General features: G+C 43.4%; 2 protein-coding genes across 6 annotated transcripts in view; one reads left to right on the forward strand and one right to left on the reverse strand.

The window, feature by feature from the left end:
• LOC121546039 (inositol 1,4,5-trisphosphate receptor type 3) overlaps nucleotides 1-3,890 on the forward strand; it is a 48,267-nt gene extending 44,377 nt beyond the window's left edge. For 2 of the 5 annotated variants that reach the window (XM_045209486.1, XM_041857028.2), the window contains exons 50-58: nucleotides 2-174; nucleotides 365-529; nucleotides 670-859; nucleotides 1,371-1,469; nucleotides 1,644-1,765; nucleotides 1,894-2,059; nucleotides 2,146-2,306; nucleotides 2,488-2,649; nucleotides 3,137-3,890. In XM_045209486.1, the coding sequence (XP_045065421.1) occupies nucleotides 2-174; nucleotides 365-529; nucleotides 670-859; nucleotides 1,371-1,469; nucleotides 1,644-1,765; nucleotides 1,894-2,059; nucleotides 2,146-2,306; nucleotides 2,488-2,649; nucleotides 3,137-3,265 (1,367 nt within the window). In that variant the 3' untranslated portion in view covers nucleotides 3,266-3,890. Of the gene's footprint in view, nucleotide 1; nucleotides 175-364; nucleotides 530-669; nucleotides 860-1,370; nucleotides 1,470-1,643; nucleotides 1,766-1,893; nucleotides 2,060-2,145; nucleotides 2,307-2,487; nucleotides 2,650-3,076 lie in introns of all 5 variants that reach the window. The other 3 variants (XM_041857027.2, XM_041857030.2, XM_041857029.2) reach the window with 2 other exon arrangements.
• Nucleotides 3,891-3,972: 82 nt separating this feature from the next.
• On the reverse strand, nucleotides 3,973-8,085 carry LOC121546040 (sorting nexin-21-like). Its single transcript, XM_041857031.2, has 4 exons — nucleotides 7,940-8,085; nucleotides 6,659-6,941; nucleotides 6,091-6,248; nucleotides 3,973-6,015 (listed from the first exon to the last, which is right to left on the reverse strand). The coding sequence occupies exons 2-4, from the start codon at nucleotides 6,927-6,929 to the stop codon at nucleotides 5,245-5,247; spliced, it is 1,200 nt and encodes a 399-aa protein (XP_041712965.2). The 5' UTR covers nucleotides 6,930-6,941; nucleotides 7,940-8,085; the 3' UTR covers nucleotides 3,973-5,244.
• Between the last annotated feature and the right edge of the window lie 7,415 nt (nucleotides 8,086-15,500).

The following is a 15,500-nucleotide window of genomic DNA, read 5'->3' on the forward strand; positions in this document are numbered from 1 at the left end:
GGTGCGATAGACGACTCGATGCTGTCCATGCTGTTCTGGGGCTTCCTGGGTCTGTCTGTCATGGGCATGTTCTCCCAGGGTTACGGCCTCAGGCCCTTCACCGTGGCGCTCATACTGCGCTCCGTATACTACTTTGGCATCGGCCCCACTCTCGTCCTACTGGGCACCCTCAATGTAAGACTCACTCGAGTGAATTCCAACTGGGAGACTAAGTGAAACATTTACATTACGTGGAGGTTAGGATTGGCCTCTTAGGCCAGAGCCGGTTCTGTTAAACTTATTGATAAATATGAATCTTGATGATGTGCTGAATATCAATGACAACATGGTGATCCAATGACTGTTCATCTGTTCCTCTCCACAGCTGATAAATAAGATAGTGTTTGTGGTGAGCTTCGTGGGCAACAACGGGACATTTATCATGGGCTACCGTGCGATGGTGATGGACGTGGAGTTCCTCTACCACCTGGCCTACGTTCTGACCAGCACCCTGGGGCTCTGTGTCCACGAGCTGTTCTACAGCTTCCTGGTGGGTAACCCTCATGACTCACAATATTATGTTAATAATACTACTGGCATGAAGTACCAATCACCCGGCAATACATCATTCAGCACACACACACACAAAGACCCTAGGATTTATTTTTTCTCTTTTTGTTGTGTGTGTAGCTGTTTGATCTGATCTACCGAGAGGAGACGCTGTTCAACGTGATAAAGAGTGTGACCCGTAATGGGCGCTCCATCCTGCTCACTGCCCTGCTGGCTCTCATCCTGGTCTACCTGTTCTCCATCGTGGGCTTCCTCTGCCTCAAGAACGACTTCATCATGGAGGTGGACCCCCTGCCTCAGATAACCTCAGGTACTGGACCATGAGACTCAGACAGACACCTGACTTACTGGACCGTCACCAACTCAGTGGCCTTGTGGTTAGAGTGTCTGATATTGGGAGTTCAATCCCTGGCTGAGTCATACCAAAGACTGCAAGAAATGGGACCCGATGCATCTCTGCTTGGCACTCAGCATTAAGGAGATAGACTGAGCCTAAGGCCCTGCAATAGACTATAGTGTCCTGTTCAGACCTGGGTTTGGTATTTAAATACTTTGTGTATTTGAGTATTTTCAAATACACATCCCAAAACAAGTACTTTTATTTGAGTATTGGAGAGATACCGTCCTGTAGGTTTTCACTCCAACCCTGTTCCTGGAGAGCTACCATCCTGTAGGTTTTCGCTCCAACCCTAATCTAGCACACCTGATTCTAATAACTAGCTGGTTGATAAGCTGAACCAGGTTAGTTACGAAAACATGTACTTTATGGTCGGTGTATGGTATACTATAGGGTTGTGATTAATTTGCGATCTCTTCTACAGGAGGACATGGCAATGAGGCGTCCCAAGACTTCCTGAACTCTTGCAGTAGAGATGGAGTCAGCTGCACTGCCAAGGCAGGACTCCCTGCTGAACCTGAGGGTTAGTCTCGACCTATTGTCTACACTTAGTAAATAATCTATTGCTCCTTTTATTGTTAAGTCGCCCTCGTTGTATTACAGGTTTGGCCAGGAAATACATGTTAAATAATATAAAACACATTTTGGATGTCAGATGATGAATGAGAGGTACATAGCTAAACAATTTACGGTTTAGCAGAGGAGAACAATTCGGAGCGGGCTTGTGACACTCTGCTCATGTGCATTGTCACTGTGCTGAACCACGGCCTGAGGAACGGCGGCGGGGTGGGAGACGTGCTACGCAGGCCCTCCAAAAACGTACGAACAAAAGACCCCCCCCGACACACATTCACCTACTTACAATCCATCTCGTACACAAATCAGTATCACATCATGTCAAAGAGTAGAAAATGTTCCACAAGCCAACGTCATATTGTACCCTGTAGGAGCCTCTGTTCCCAGCCCGCGTCATCTACGATCTCCTCTTCTACTTCATCGTCATCATCATCGTACTCAACTTGATCTTTGGCGTCATCATCGACACCTTCGCTGACTTGCGTAGTGAGAAACAGAAGAAAGAGGAGATCCTCAAGACCACCTGCTTCATCTGTGGTGAGAGACCAATAGATTTTAGAAAGGAGGGGGAAAAAAAATTGTGTGATATGAGCTCATGTTATGCAATGTGAAACTCCCTGTAGGTCTGGAGAGGGACAAGTTTGACAATAAAACCGTGTCGTTTGAGGAGCACATAAAGTTGGAGCACAACATTTGGAAGTACCTTTACTTCATTGTGCTTGTTCGCGAGAAGAACAAGACTGACTACACTGGACCAGAGAGTTATGTGGCACTCATGATAAAGGTACAGTAAGCAGGTTTGGTTCTAGTTTCATTGGAAACACAACCACCTCTAGAATAATTATCACTGAAACCAGTTTACGTCTCCTTATTGTATGTAGCATTGGATACCTTGGTCTCTGGGGTCATGTTGCTAGGGAAGAGCACTGCCACTGACTCCACATGTCCTCCCCGGTCTGTCTCAGAGTAAGAACCTGGACTGGTTCCCCCGCATGCAGGCCATGTCCCTGGTGGTGACGGATGGAGACGGGGACCAGAACGAGATGAGGAACCTGCAGGACAGACTGACGTCCACTATGATCGTGGTCAGCCAACTCACAGGACAGCTAACAGAGCTCAAAGAGCAGGTATAGCACACAGACCTAGATTCGATCCGTATTGCAGAAGATCCGCGCTGTAGTGTGATTGAAATATAAAGGCAATGTCCTTGTGTTCGCGGAGCCTTCATTCACGGTAAATGCTGCATGTCAGCTCAATCGGAAATTACATGATGTCACAGCTTTAAAGCAATACGGATAGAATCTAGCCCCTAGTCTCTTGTGAGAGACATTGAGGAGCTGGCCAGCTCCAGAACAATATTTGGTTCTGGTTACCCCGATAACACAGCACACAAAATACAATGCACGTATTCACATGATCTCTTATCCAGGGCAAGCAACGTAATATAAAAATGACCTGTATAATGATAAATGAATAAGATGCCTATGATGCTGATCTATTTGGGAGAAAAAAAAGTCTGGAGTACAATTTGGTTAACTGATGTCCTCATGATAGGCTAGTGTTTCCAGGAGGATGCCCCTGGCCTGGCTGGCTGACATACTGTTTCCTGTGTAGATGACGGATCAGAGGAAGAGGCGGCAGAGGATGGGCTTTGTGGATGTCCAGTCGGGAGGAGGAGCAGGTGCTGCTAGCATGTCACCCAGTGTTGCTGGAGGAAACCATCAGATGTCCAACAAACCCTGATCGATGTCCTATCTTACTGCATCACCATCGCCGCCACACTTTGCCATAGACGGAGTCCGCCAAGCCTATCGATACTATCCAAGATCAGCCAACACTCTGTGATGGAATCATCAATCATGTGTTAAACATAGTGGAGATGTTCTCAGTTGTGACTGATGCTGACAGGACTGAGTTACTGCTGTTGGGTTCTTTGTAAATCCACTCCATTTGTTTCTCCTTAAAAAAGGGGCTCCTTCAGCACCTCCAGTAATGTCTGAAGAAATAGAGGAACATTATCAATCTCGGTTCTTGGTCCATGCATGTTCATGTCCTCAGAGCTATTTATTAATGGCATTTGTACAGTTGTAAACACACCACATGACGACAACATGGGAAAGTGATACTATGGCAACACATCCATCCATTATTTATAACTATAGTAATGATTTACAGATTACTACAGTAGGCCCATGAGTACCACCAAATGTTTGATTGTCTGAAGCATGCAGAGATTTGGAACACGTTCACTTGTCACAGAGCCATTGTATTGGCCCTCTGAGAAATGTCTCCATTGCACTCAGAAATTGAAACTTGACAACTGAATGTTATCTTCTGACAGGCATCAGTAAAATTCATTTGATTTTAACTGTTTGTTTTCACTTCTATACAACATGCCAGTATAGTATGCAATTTCTTCCAAATGAAAAATGAGGAAGTAAAACCTTCACTACATTTTTAGGATAGATTTATTCAACAAAATACATTCCAATCATTTTAGAAAACAAGTTAATACATAGACAAAGGACATAACTGAGGAAGTACTTTCTGAAAATATGATTTTGTTAAGTATAAACAGAGTTAAGGCTAGAGTTCATAATATATAAAGGTAAAAAGGCAGGCACTTTCAGAGAAAGCATTGTTCCAAGTGCTTAGTATTTTAATTATTTTGTCAATAGCCTAGATTATGTTAAGTTTGTTTGGAATTTTGACACTCAAGTAATTAAAGTATGAAGACTACTAGCCTGTTCTTTCGCAGAGTAGGGAGGTACCTTTTTTGCACTTTCACAGGATTATTGTAGTTGTACTCTGTAATAATGGCCTTAGTGATACAGGACCTATTTTAGTTACAAAAGTAAGGCAAAAATAAGTCATACCTTTTAGTCTAAAACATTCACTCACACACAATTCCAGCGGTGCGTTCCGATTCGGCTCTAATCGGAGATTTGGAACTCACCGTAGACTAGCATGCTTTTCCCTCATGCAAATCTATACTGACAAAGTGACTAAAATCTAATAAAAGTACAGAGGCTGCATACTCATGAAGCATAATACTATATCAATAAAAACATTCTCTGAATAATCTGGGCTATTAGGAATTACCCCAATTCCTTGCCGAAAGGTATTGAATTTCCCGATTTAACGAGTAGGAGTGCTTTGTTGACATTTGTTTTCCCTTCATTCTTTAATGTGTAAACAAGCAAATAATATCCACCTGTAACAGGTAGAAAATGATTTAACTACTCTGTCTTGCTTTCACTATTGCGTGTACATAGTTAGTGGAAGATTTGCCTTAAATTCCTGTTCCCTTATCAAAATTAACTGTTCGATCCTTTTATCATCCTAAAAGTTATTAATTAAAAAGGTAAGAAATAAAAAAGGTTTTAAAAGCAGCAATACTTGAAATATTGACCTGGGAAAATAAGTTTAATAAAAATATTTGTATTTGCTACAAAGCAGCTGTATCATAAATATAATGATGATCAAAATAACTTTAGTGTTTTCAATTTACAAGGTAAAGCAAAGTAAATACTTGATTGTTTTCTACTTATTGTGCATGACTTGGTCAGTTGAGTGTATTAATTAGAACGTCAGTAACAATCCAGACTGCTCTAGAGTGCTGTGGAGAAATACATGTCAAAAGAGACCAACGCCCTCATTACTAGGATAGGCTACATGAAGTGCATTCCTCATAACTAACTATGAGTACCATTATCTTTGGATTAAGTGATGTTGTCCCCTTTGACCTTGGCCTTAGTGTCTCCCTCGCTCTCCACCAGGGCTTCCTTTATCAGGTACTCCTTCAGGCTGGGCTGGTTCCCTACATCAGCCCCAGAGTCCTGGATCTCCTGCAGCAGCACCTCCCACCGCCGCTTATCCTTGGAGATCTTCCACGACAGTCTGACGTTTGCCTGGAGGAGCGGGATGAGCAGTGGGTGAAAGTGGTGCTGCTGCAGGGCCTCCGGTGAGGGGGCCAGGTCCTTCAAGGCTCGATCACAGTACTCCTGGGCCTCCCCCAGTTGCTCCAGCTCCTGGAAGCAGGTCACCAGGGCCAGCAGGGTGAAGAGCCAGTGAGTGCGCTGCTGGTGGTGAGGCTGCTGCTTCCCCTGCTGCTCACAGCCTAGCTTCTCCTGGAGCCTCAGGCCGTTGAGCAGAGGGCCCAGGCCCTCCTGGTAACGGCCCATACGCATCAGCATCTGACCAGCCTGCAGGTCACCCAGGTAGAAGAACTCCAGGAAGGTGGCCGAGCTCCGTAGCTCAGCCAGCGAGTGCATGTGGGTCAGGTACTGCTCAAACGCCCGGCTACGCTTGGCGATGGTCTCGGCCACAAAGTTCTTACGCAGCTTCTTGCGGGGGAAACAGACGCGCTCCATGTCGACCCTGTGACAACGACGAAGTCGGCTGTGCAGACGCTCGAAGTCGGTGTATCGCCGGGTGATGACGGCGGGGGTTTTGTCAAACATCCCAGACTGGATCACATGGATGGTGTAGAGCTGAGGAGGGGGAGAGGTGTCACACACAGGCTTAGTCAGGGACTAGACTTTCATCTCTGCTGTTTTCACACTTACCACATACTTGGAGGAGCTCTCTTGCACCACACTGGCATCAGTCACTTCAAACACCAGCTTGTCAGGCACACTACGGCTCCTCCAGCTCCTCCAGCTCTCCTGCAGCTGATGTGTGAGCAGGGATGAGCCTCCTGGAGATGGGCCCACTGGGCTGGTGTCTGAGAAAGAAAGACAGAGAAATGTCAGCTCAGATTGCCCTAAAACCGCTAATCTAAACTGAAAAAGATCAGACTGCCCTAAAACCGCTCATCTAAACTGAGAAAGATCACAGACTGAAAAACCTGAAGTGAAATTTGCAATTTCAAGAAAACATGATACTGTGGAATGAATGAATGCTACTGTTATTCTGGTCAGACTGTTTCAGTTTACTGGGCCTAATAGTACATTATTGTCCATACATATCACAGTTGTGAATAGAGCCAGAACTGAGTACCGGCACCTCAAATATTCTACTGCTTGAGTTCCTGCACCTCGTAGAATATTGGGTTAAAAGTATTGCGAAGTTCCTGCAACTAAACACAAAAACAGTACCGGCACCTATTTCAGTTGCTGCTAAGGTCTACATTACCTGTGCTGCTGAATCCATCCTCTACGGACTCTCCAAGGAAGTCCGAATCACTGTCTGGTCCTGAGGCCTCACCTGGGTCTTCTGATTCCATGGCGCTCTCCACATCGAAGCGGAGTGTTCCCCCAAGCCGCTCTGATAGACACTCTGTATCGTCCTCTAACTCAGAACTCTCTGGGAAGCTGTCCTCTTGTACATCAATTGGCTCCCTAGAGACTACTTCTCCTTCTTTGAACAGTGTCCGTCGCAGTCTGTCCAATAGCTTAGAAGCCATCCCATCAGACCACTAGGAAATAGTTTGTCATTTGATTTGATTTCAGATAGTATATTTTAGTGTACAACCTACAAGAAAGCCATGTAGGTGTAAGTCAGCTTATAATGGTAAATATCATCATAATCATTATTTTGTATGGTAACGTGTCAGATCAACTAGCTAGTTAACTCTGACTACTAACGTTACTGTTACACCCCCGCTAGCAAGTTCGGATGGAAACATTGTAACGTTAGCTTATGAATAATGGAAATCCTGAAACTAGACACTTCCGAGTATGGGTCTTAATAAAGAAAATATATACTTTTGTATCTAACTAGTTAGCGTTTCTTTGAATATTGCCTTTGCCTGATTGTTTAAACACTATAACAGCCATGCATGCAAGATGGAGAACCAAGGCAAGCGCTCCAACGTGCAAATGTATTGTCAGCGACTTTACATTTTAGTCATTTAGCAGACGCTCTTATCCAGAGTGACTTACAGTTAGTGAGTACATAAATTTTTCATACTGACTTGAACTAGAAGGTAAAGAAAACCTAGCTAGTTACAGTAGCAGACAAGCTAGCTAGTTACGAATGCAAAATAGGCTCGCGAGCTAGCCAATCTAACTAAGCAGGGTTACCTACCCTTACCCTAACCACTTTAAAATGTCAACGTCAGTGGTGGGGTAGGGACGTCCCAAGGATCCCAGATAGCAGGGACCATCTAACTAGGTCGTTAAGCGAAGCTAGCAAATAATACAAATCGCTATCGTTAGCTAGCTAGCAAGTCAAGTCGGCTTATTTAGCTAGTTAGCTTGCTAACGTAGCTATAGCAACTATGCAACATGCTACTGTAGTTAGGTAAGCTAATTTAGCTACTTTATTTAGCTAGCTAAACTTTTTTTTTTTTCTTCATTTTAGCAGACGCTCTTATCCAGAGCGACTTATAGTTAGTGAGTGCATACATTTTCATAAACCTAGCGGTCGAGCTACAAAGTAGCTATAGCTAACGGAGTTGCAACTCTTACTCACTGTTATGATGGATCAGTAAAGCACCCGTCCTTATTTCATCAGCATTATGCAGCTTCGGTCTCTCTCCCAAACGTATTTAGGACAGGACAGTCTATCCGACCTCTTTACCACTGGCTACAGCGCTCATTGTCTTCTTCTTCTTTGGGATTGTGTTTCTTCTTCAGTGGGGTTTATCGGCGGTTAGCATCCAACGTTATGGTGCATTACCGCCACCTACTGTGCTGGAGTGTGGGCCAGAGACAGGGAGAATCTAAATCCTACCTACCAGCCCCATTGCTCTTAAAAATGATAACAACATTGAGACTATATCTAATGACGTTCTACTCAATATACTCTTTAAACTAATTTCCTGTATCCCCTTCTCCCTCATACTAGATCTCATCCTGGGATTGTGTTGGCGGATCGCATCCAATTTAATGTAGATACACCGCCACCTAATGTACTGAAGTGTGAGGCCATTCACGACCTACCTACATTTATTTTATTTGTGATACTGTACTATAAAATTGGGGAAAGGAAAAATTATCCCGCCAACTAATAGCCCAATCTATATAATATATATATATATATATATACTCAGCAAAAAAAAGAAACGTCCTCTCACTGTCAACTGCGTTAATTTTCAGCAAACTTAACGTGTAAATATTTGTATGAACATAACAACATTCAACAACTGAGACATAAACTGAACAAGTTCCACAGACATGTGACTAACAGAAATTGAATAATGTGTCCCTGAACAAAGGGGGGGTCAAAATCAAAAGTAACAGTCAGTATCTGGTGTGGCCACCAGCTGCATTAAGCACTGCAGTGGATCTCCTCCTCATGGACTGCACCAGATCTTGCTGTGAGATGTTACCCCACTCTTCCACCAAGGCACCTGCAAGTTCCCTGACATTTCTGGGGGGAATGGCCCTAGCCCTCACCCTCCAATCCAACAGGTCCCATATGTGCTCAATGGGATTGAGATCCGGGCTCTTCGCTGGCCATGGCAGAACACTGACATACCTGTCTTGCAGGAAATCACGCACAGAACGAGCAGTATGGCTGGAGGCATTGTCATGCTGGAGGGTCATGTCAGGATGAGCCTGCAGGAAGGGTACCACATGAGGGAGGAGGATGTCTTCCCTGTAACGCACAGCGTTGAGATTGCCTGCAATGACAACAAGCTCAGTCCGATGATGCTGTGACACACCGCCCCAGACCATGACGGACCCTCCACCTCCAAATTGATCCTGCTCCAGAGTACAGGCCTCGGTGTAACGCTCATTCCTTCGACGATAAACGCAAATCCGACCATCACCTGGTGAGACAAAACCGTGACTCGTCAGTGAAGAGCACTTTTTGCCAGTCCTGTCTGGTCCAGTGACGGTGGGTTTGTGCCCATAGGCAACGTTGTTGCCGCTGATGTCTGGTGAGGACCTGCCTTACAACAGGCAGGCCTCAGTCCAGCCTCTCTCAGCCTATTGTGGACAGTCTGAGCACTGATGGAGGGATTGTGCGTTCCTGCTGTAACTCGGGCAGTTGTTGTTGCCATCCTGTACCTGTCCCGCAGGTGTGATGTTTGGATGTACCGATCCTGTGCAGGTGTTGTTACACGTGGTCTGTCACTGCGAGGACGATCAGCTGTCCGTCCTGTCTCCCTGTCTTAGGCGTCTCACAGTATGGACATTGCAATTTATTGCCCTGGCCACATCTGCAGTCCTCATGCCTCCTTGCAGCATGCCTAAGGCACGTTCACACAGATGAGCATCTTTCTTTTGGTGTTTTTCAGAGTCAGTGGAAAGGCCTCTTTAGTGTCCTAAGTTTTCATAACTGTGACCTTAATTGCCTTCCGTCTGTAAGCTATTAATGTCTTAACGACCATTCCACAGGTGCATGTTCATTAATTGTATATGGTTCATTGAACAAGCATGGGAAACAGTGTTTAAACCTTTTAACATGAAGATCTGTGAAGTTATTTGGATTTTTACGAATTATCTTTGAAATACAGGGTCCTGAAAAAGGGACGTTTCTTTTTTTACCAGTCAAAAAAGTTGACACACCTACTCATTCAAGGGTTTTTCTTTATTTTTACATTGTAGAACAATAGTGAAGACATCAAAACTATTAAATAACACATATGGAATCATGTAGTAACCAGAAAAGTGTTAAACAAATCAAAATATATTTTATATTCAAAGTAGCCACCCTTTGCCTTGATGACAGCTTTGCACATTCTTGGCATTCTCTCAACCAGCTTCACCTGGAATGCTTCCCACATATGCTGAGCACTTGTTGGCTGCTTTTCCTTCACTCTGCGGTCCAACTCATCCCAAAACATCTCAATTGGGTTGAGGTCGGGGGATTGTGTAGGCCAGGTCATCTGATGTAGCACTCCATCACTCTCCTTCTTGGTCAAATATCCCTTACACAGCCTGGAGGTGTGTTGGGTCAATGTCCTGTTGAAAAATAAATGATAGTCAAACCAGATGCGATGGCGTATTGCTGCAGAATGCTGTAGTAGCCATGCTGGTTAAGTGTGCCTTGAATTCTAAATAAATCACAGATGGTCTCACCAGCAAAGCACCCCCCACCATAGCACCTCCTCCTCCATGCTTCACGGTGGGAACCACACATGCGGAGATCATCCGTTCACCTACTCTGCGTCTCACAAAGACACAGCAGTTGGAACCAAAAATCTCAAATTTGGACTCATCATACCGGACAGATTGAATAGGTGTCCAAACCTTTGACTGGTACACTACCAGTCAAAAGGTTGGACACATCTACTCATTCAAGGGTTTTTCTTTATTTTTACTATTTTTTACATTGTAGAATAATAGTGAAGACATCAAAACTATGAAATAACACATGGAATCATGTAGTAACCAAAAAAGTGTTAAACAAATCAAAATATATTTGAGATTCTTCAAATAGCCACCCTTGGCCTTGATGACAGCTTTGCACACTTTATGCCAATTTTCCTCGCCACACTGTTTCCCTCTACATTTTAGTCATTTAGCAGACGCTCTTATTCAGAGCGACTTACACTGGTCCCCCGTGGGAATGGAACCCACAACCCTGGCATTGCAAGCACCATGCTCTACCAACTGAGCTACAATCAATTTCTTCTCAACAGTCACTGCACCTGCCACCACATCTAATTCATCCTCACTCTCGTCACTCAATTTCCTCACGTTCTTCCCCTTCACCAGATGTTTCCTGTGGCCTGTGTAAATCAATCCCCCATACCATGTTTATTCATAATATTCTCTACTTTCAATACTGCTACCTGAGATATTGGAGAAAGGAGGAGATAGGAATCCCATTGGGCAATAAATGGAGGAAGATATAACCACAGATATAACAATGAGCCAGACATTTCACCAGATGTATAAATGTGAAGTTTCCGGTTGGGGTTTCAGCTCACTACCAAATATATGGTGATGAGAGGAATCCCAGTGGCCGACAGTGGGAGAAGATGGAGCGTGTGTTGAAAGGAAAGTAGTGGGCGTGTGGAAAGCGATCTGCAATGCGTCCGAGTCGTATTTCACTATTAGTTTTACACAAATAATTGTACATTTTCAGTTATAAAACTGATGATTAATTACTTTTTATTAAAAGTATTTATGATGGGTGTACTGTTGCTTCATGCGTTGTATGTATGTGTGTGCTTAGGGTTAAGTTTAGGAGTTCGGTTAAAGGGTTAAAGTTAGGAGAAGGTTTAGCTAAAAGGGTTAAGGTTAGGGTAAGGGTTAGCTAACATGTTAAGTAGTTGCGAAGTAGCAAAAAAGTTGTAAGTAGTTGAAAAGTTGCTAATTAGCTAAAATGTTACGGTTGTCCATGTTGAGATTTGAACTCACAACCTTTGAGTTGCTAGACATTTGCGTTATACAGAGGGTCTAACACATGTATCCTATTTGTCTGCCTCTTCAGTCCAGGGTTTATTGCATGGTGCCGTTGCAAATGTCAGACTCCACTCTGTGAGGTACATCGATCTGCAGGTTGAACATGGTGAGATTGTAGACTCCTAAATTGATAGTGCAGTTTGTTTAGGCGATTTTACAGTTAACTAGCTACTTCACATGCTGATATTGACTTTGGTATTATTGTGTGTAGCTACGTTTGCTTGCTTGCTAGCTAGCTAGATAGCTAGCTACTTACTTACAGTGGGGGAAAAAAAGTATTTAGTCAGCCACCAATTGTGCAAGTTCTCCCACTTAAAAAGATGAGAGAGGCCTGTAATTTTCATCATAGGTACACGTCAACTATGACAGACAAAATGAGGAAAAAAAATCCAGAAGATCACATTGTAGGATTTTTAATGAATTTATTTGCAAATTATGGTGGAAAATAAGTATTTGGTCAATAACAAACGTTTCTCAATACTTTGTTATATACCCTTTGTTGGCAATGACACAGGTCAAACGTTTTCTGTAAGTCTTCACAAGGTTTTCACACACTGTTGCTGGTATTTTGGCCCATTCCTCCATGCAGATCTCCTCTAGAGCAGTGATGTTTTGGGGCTGTCGCTGGGCAACACGGACTTTCAACTCCCTCCAAAGATTTTCTATGGGGTTGAGATCTGGAGACTGGCTAGGCCACTCCAGGACCTTGAAATGCTTCTTATGAAGCCACTCCTTCGTTGCCGGCGGTGTGTTTGGGATCATTGTCATGCTGAAAGACCCAGCCACGTTTCATCTTCAATGCCCTTGCTGATGGAAGGAGGTTTTCACTCAAAATCTCACGATACATGGCCCCATTCATTCTTTCCTTTACACGGATCAGTCGTCCTGGTCCCTTTGCAGAAAAACAGCCCCAAAGCATGATGTTTCCACCCCCATGCTTCACAGTAGGTATGGTGTTCTTTGGATGCAACTCAGCATTCTTTGTCCTCCAAACACGACGAGTTGAGTTTTTACCAAAAAGTTATATTTTGGTTTCATCTGACATTCTCCCAATCCTCTTCTGGATCATCCAAATGCACTCTAGCAAACTTCAGACGGGCCTGGACATGTACTGGCTTAAGCAGGGGACACGTCTGGCACTGCAGGATTTGAGTCCCTGGCGGCGTAGTGTGTTACTGATGGTAGGCTTTGTTACTTTGGTCCCAGCTCTCTGCAGGTCATTCACTAGGTTCCCCCGTGTGGTTCTGGGATTTTTGCTCACCGTTCTTGTGATCATTTTGACCTCACGGGGTGAGATCTTGCGTGGAGCCCCCAGATCGAGGGAGATTATCAGTGGTCTTGTATGTCTTCCATTTCCTAATAATTGCTCCCACAGTTGATTTCTTCAAACCAAGCTGCTTACCTATTGCAGATTGTCTTCCCAGCCTGGTGCAGGTCTACAATTTTGTTTCTGGTGTCCTTTGACAGCTCTTTGGTCTTGGCCATAGTGGAGTTTGGAGTGTGACTGTTTGAGGTTGTGGACAGGTGTCTTTTATACTGATAACAAGTTCAAACAGGTGCCATTAATACAGGTAACAGTGGAGGACAGAGGAGCCTCTTAAAGAAGAAGTTACAGGTCTGTGAGAGCCAAAAATCTTGCTTGTTTGTAGGTGACCAAATACTTATTTTCCACCATAATTTGCAAATAAATTCATTAAAAATCCTACAATGTGATTTTCTGGAGAAAAAAATTCTCAATTTGTCTGTCATAGTTGACGTGTACCTATGATGAAAATTACAGGCCTCTCTCATCTTTTTAAGTGGGAGAACTTGCACAATTGGTGGCTGACTAAATACTTTTTTTTCCCACTGTACTTACCTACCTACCTGCCTACCTACCTAACTAGCTAGCCGATAGAGAGAGCATTGCATTGTGGGTTTTGTAGCCGACATATTTCCACAATGATTTTCACGTTGCTACCAACCTTATTATAACGACAAAATGAAACATTTGTTCACAAAAAATATTGTTCTCACATACTGTTATGTACCACTGTAAATTATAGGAATGAGTGGTTTGGGTGGATTTTTCCTTTAAGTAACCATCTGTCTTACGCAACCATACCAAACGTAACATATCATACTAATTTGAGTGGCCCAGATTTACATTTATTATATTACGTCTAGTCTATGAGACCAAGCTGAATTAGCTGATTTGCTTTCCATACACCCACTCCTTTCAACACACCCACTTGACCATACTCTGGTTGCCATATCGAGTACCACACTATGAGTCATAATACCCATAAAAACCAGCTGTCAAACAATGAAATGGTTCCAATCGTTTTTCAACCATTCATTTTTCCCATAGGGGATTTTAGAAACACTTAAAATAAGGGCTGTGTTTCGTGTAGGCTTAACCTGGCGTGACGTTTTGATAACCGTATAAATTCTCTAGGACAAGGTGACTTTTATCAATATATTTGCCTGTATTTACCCCACAAAAATGAAATGCTAATTAGCTGCTAAATTGGCTATCAAAAATAACTACAAATGCCATGATCTGAACGAGACTGCCGAATCGAGGCAAAGGTAAGAATCTCTGGATTAACTATCAAATGTTAGCTACATTTAGTAATGAATAAATTGGCCACATTTCTTTAAATTGACAATTCTTTGAACTGTCTTAAATTGACATAATACATCTTCGCAAAGGTGTCAGCTTGAGATGATGTGCAGGAGCTTGCAGGGATTTGTAGTCTTGCATTATGTCTGCTTTGATGCTAACTAGCATTTTCGAATCTGAGAGTAAATAGAGCCAAATATATTGATAAGTCACCTTGTCCAAGAGAGATTTATATGGTTATCAGGCCAGGGTAAGCCTACACGAAACACAGCACTCAAGGTTTTGCTCGCCTGACGTAGAGTATCTCATGATAAGCTGTAGACCACACTATTTACCAAGAGAGTTTTAATCTACAGTGGGGGAAAAAAGTATTTAGTCAGCCACCAATTGTGCAAGTTCTCCCACTAAAAAGATGAGAGAGGCCTGTAATTTTCATCATAGGTACACGTCAACTATGACAGACAAAATGAGAAAACAAATTCCAGAAATTCACGTAGGATTTTTTATGAATTTATTTGCAAATTATGGTGGAAAATAAGTATTTGGTCAATAACAAACATTTCTCAATACTTTGTTATATACCCTTTGTTGGCAATGACACTGGTCAAACGTTTTCTGTAAGTCTTCACAAGGTTTTCACACACTGTTGCTGGTATTTTGGCCCATTCCTCCATGCAGATCTCCTCTAGAGCAGTGATGTTTTGGGGCTGTCGCTGGGCAACACGGACTTTCAACTCCCTCCAAAGATTTTCTATGGGGGTTGAGATCTGGAGACTGGCTAGGCCACTCCAGGACCTTGAAATGCTTCTTATGAAGCCACTCCTTCGTTGCCCGGGCGGTGTGTTTGGGATCATTGTCATGCTGAAAGACCCAGCCACGTTTCATCTTCAATGCCCTTGCTGATGGAAGGAGGTTTTCACTCAAAATCTCACGATACATGGCCCCATTCATTCTTTCCTTTACACGGATCAGTCGTCCTGGTCCCTTTGCAGAAAAACAGCCCCAAAGCATGATGTTTCCACCCCCATGCTTCACAGTAGGTATGGTGTTCTTTGGATGCAACTCA

Source organism: Coregonus clupeaformis, chromosome 30 (genome assembly GCF_020615455.1).
Source record: "Coregonus clupeaformis isolate EN_2021a chromosome 30, ASM2061545v1, whole genome shotgun sequence".
Classification (NCBI taxonomy): Eukaryota; Metazoa; Chordata; class Actinopteri; order Salmoniformes; family Salmonidae; genus Coregonus; species Coregonus clupeaformis.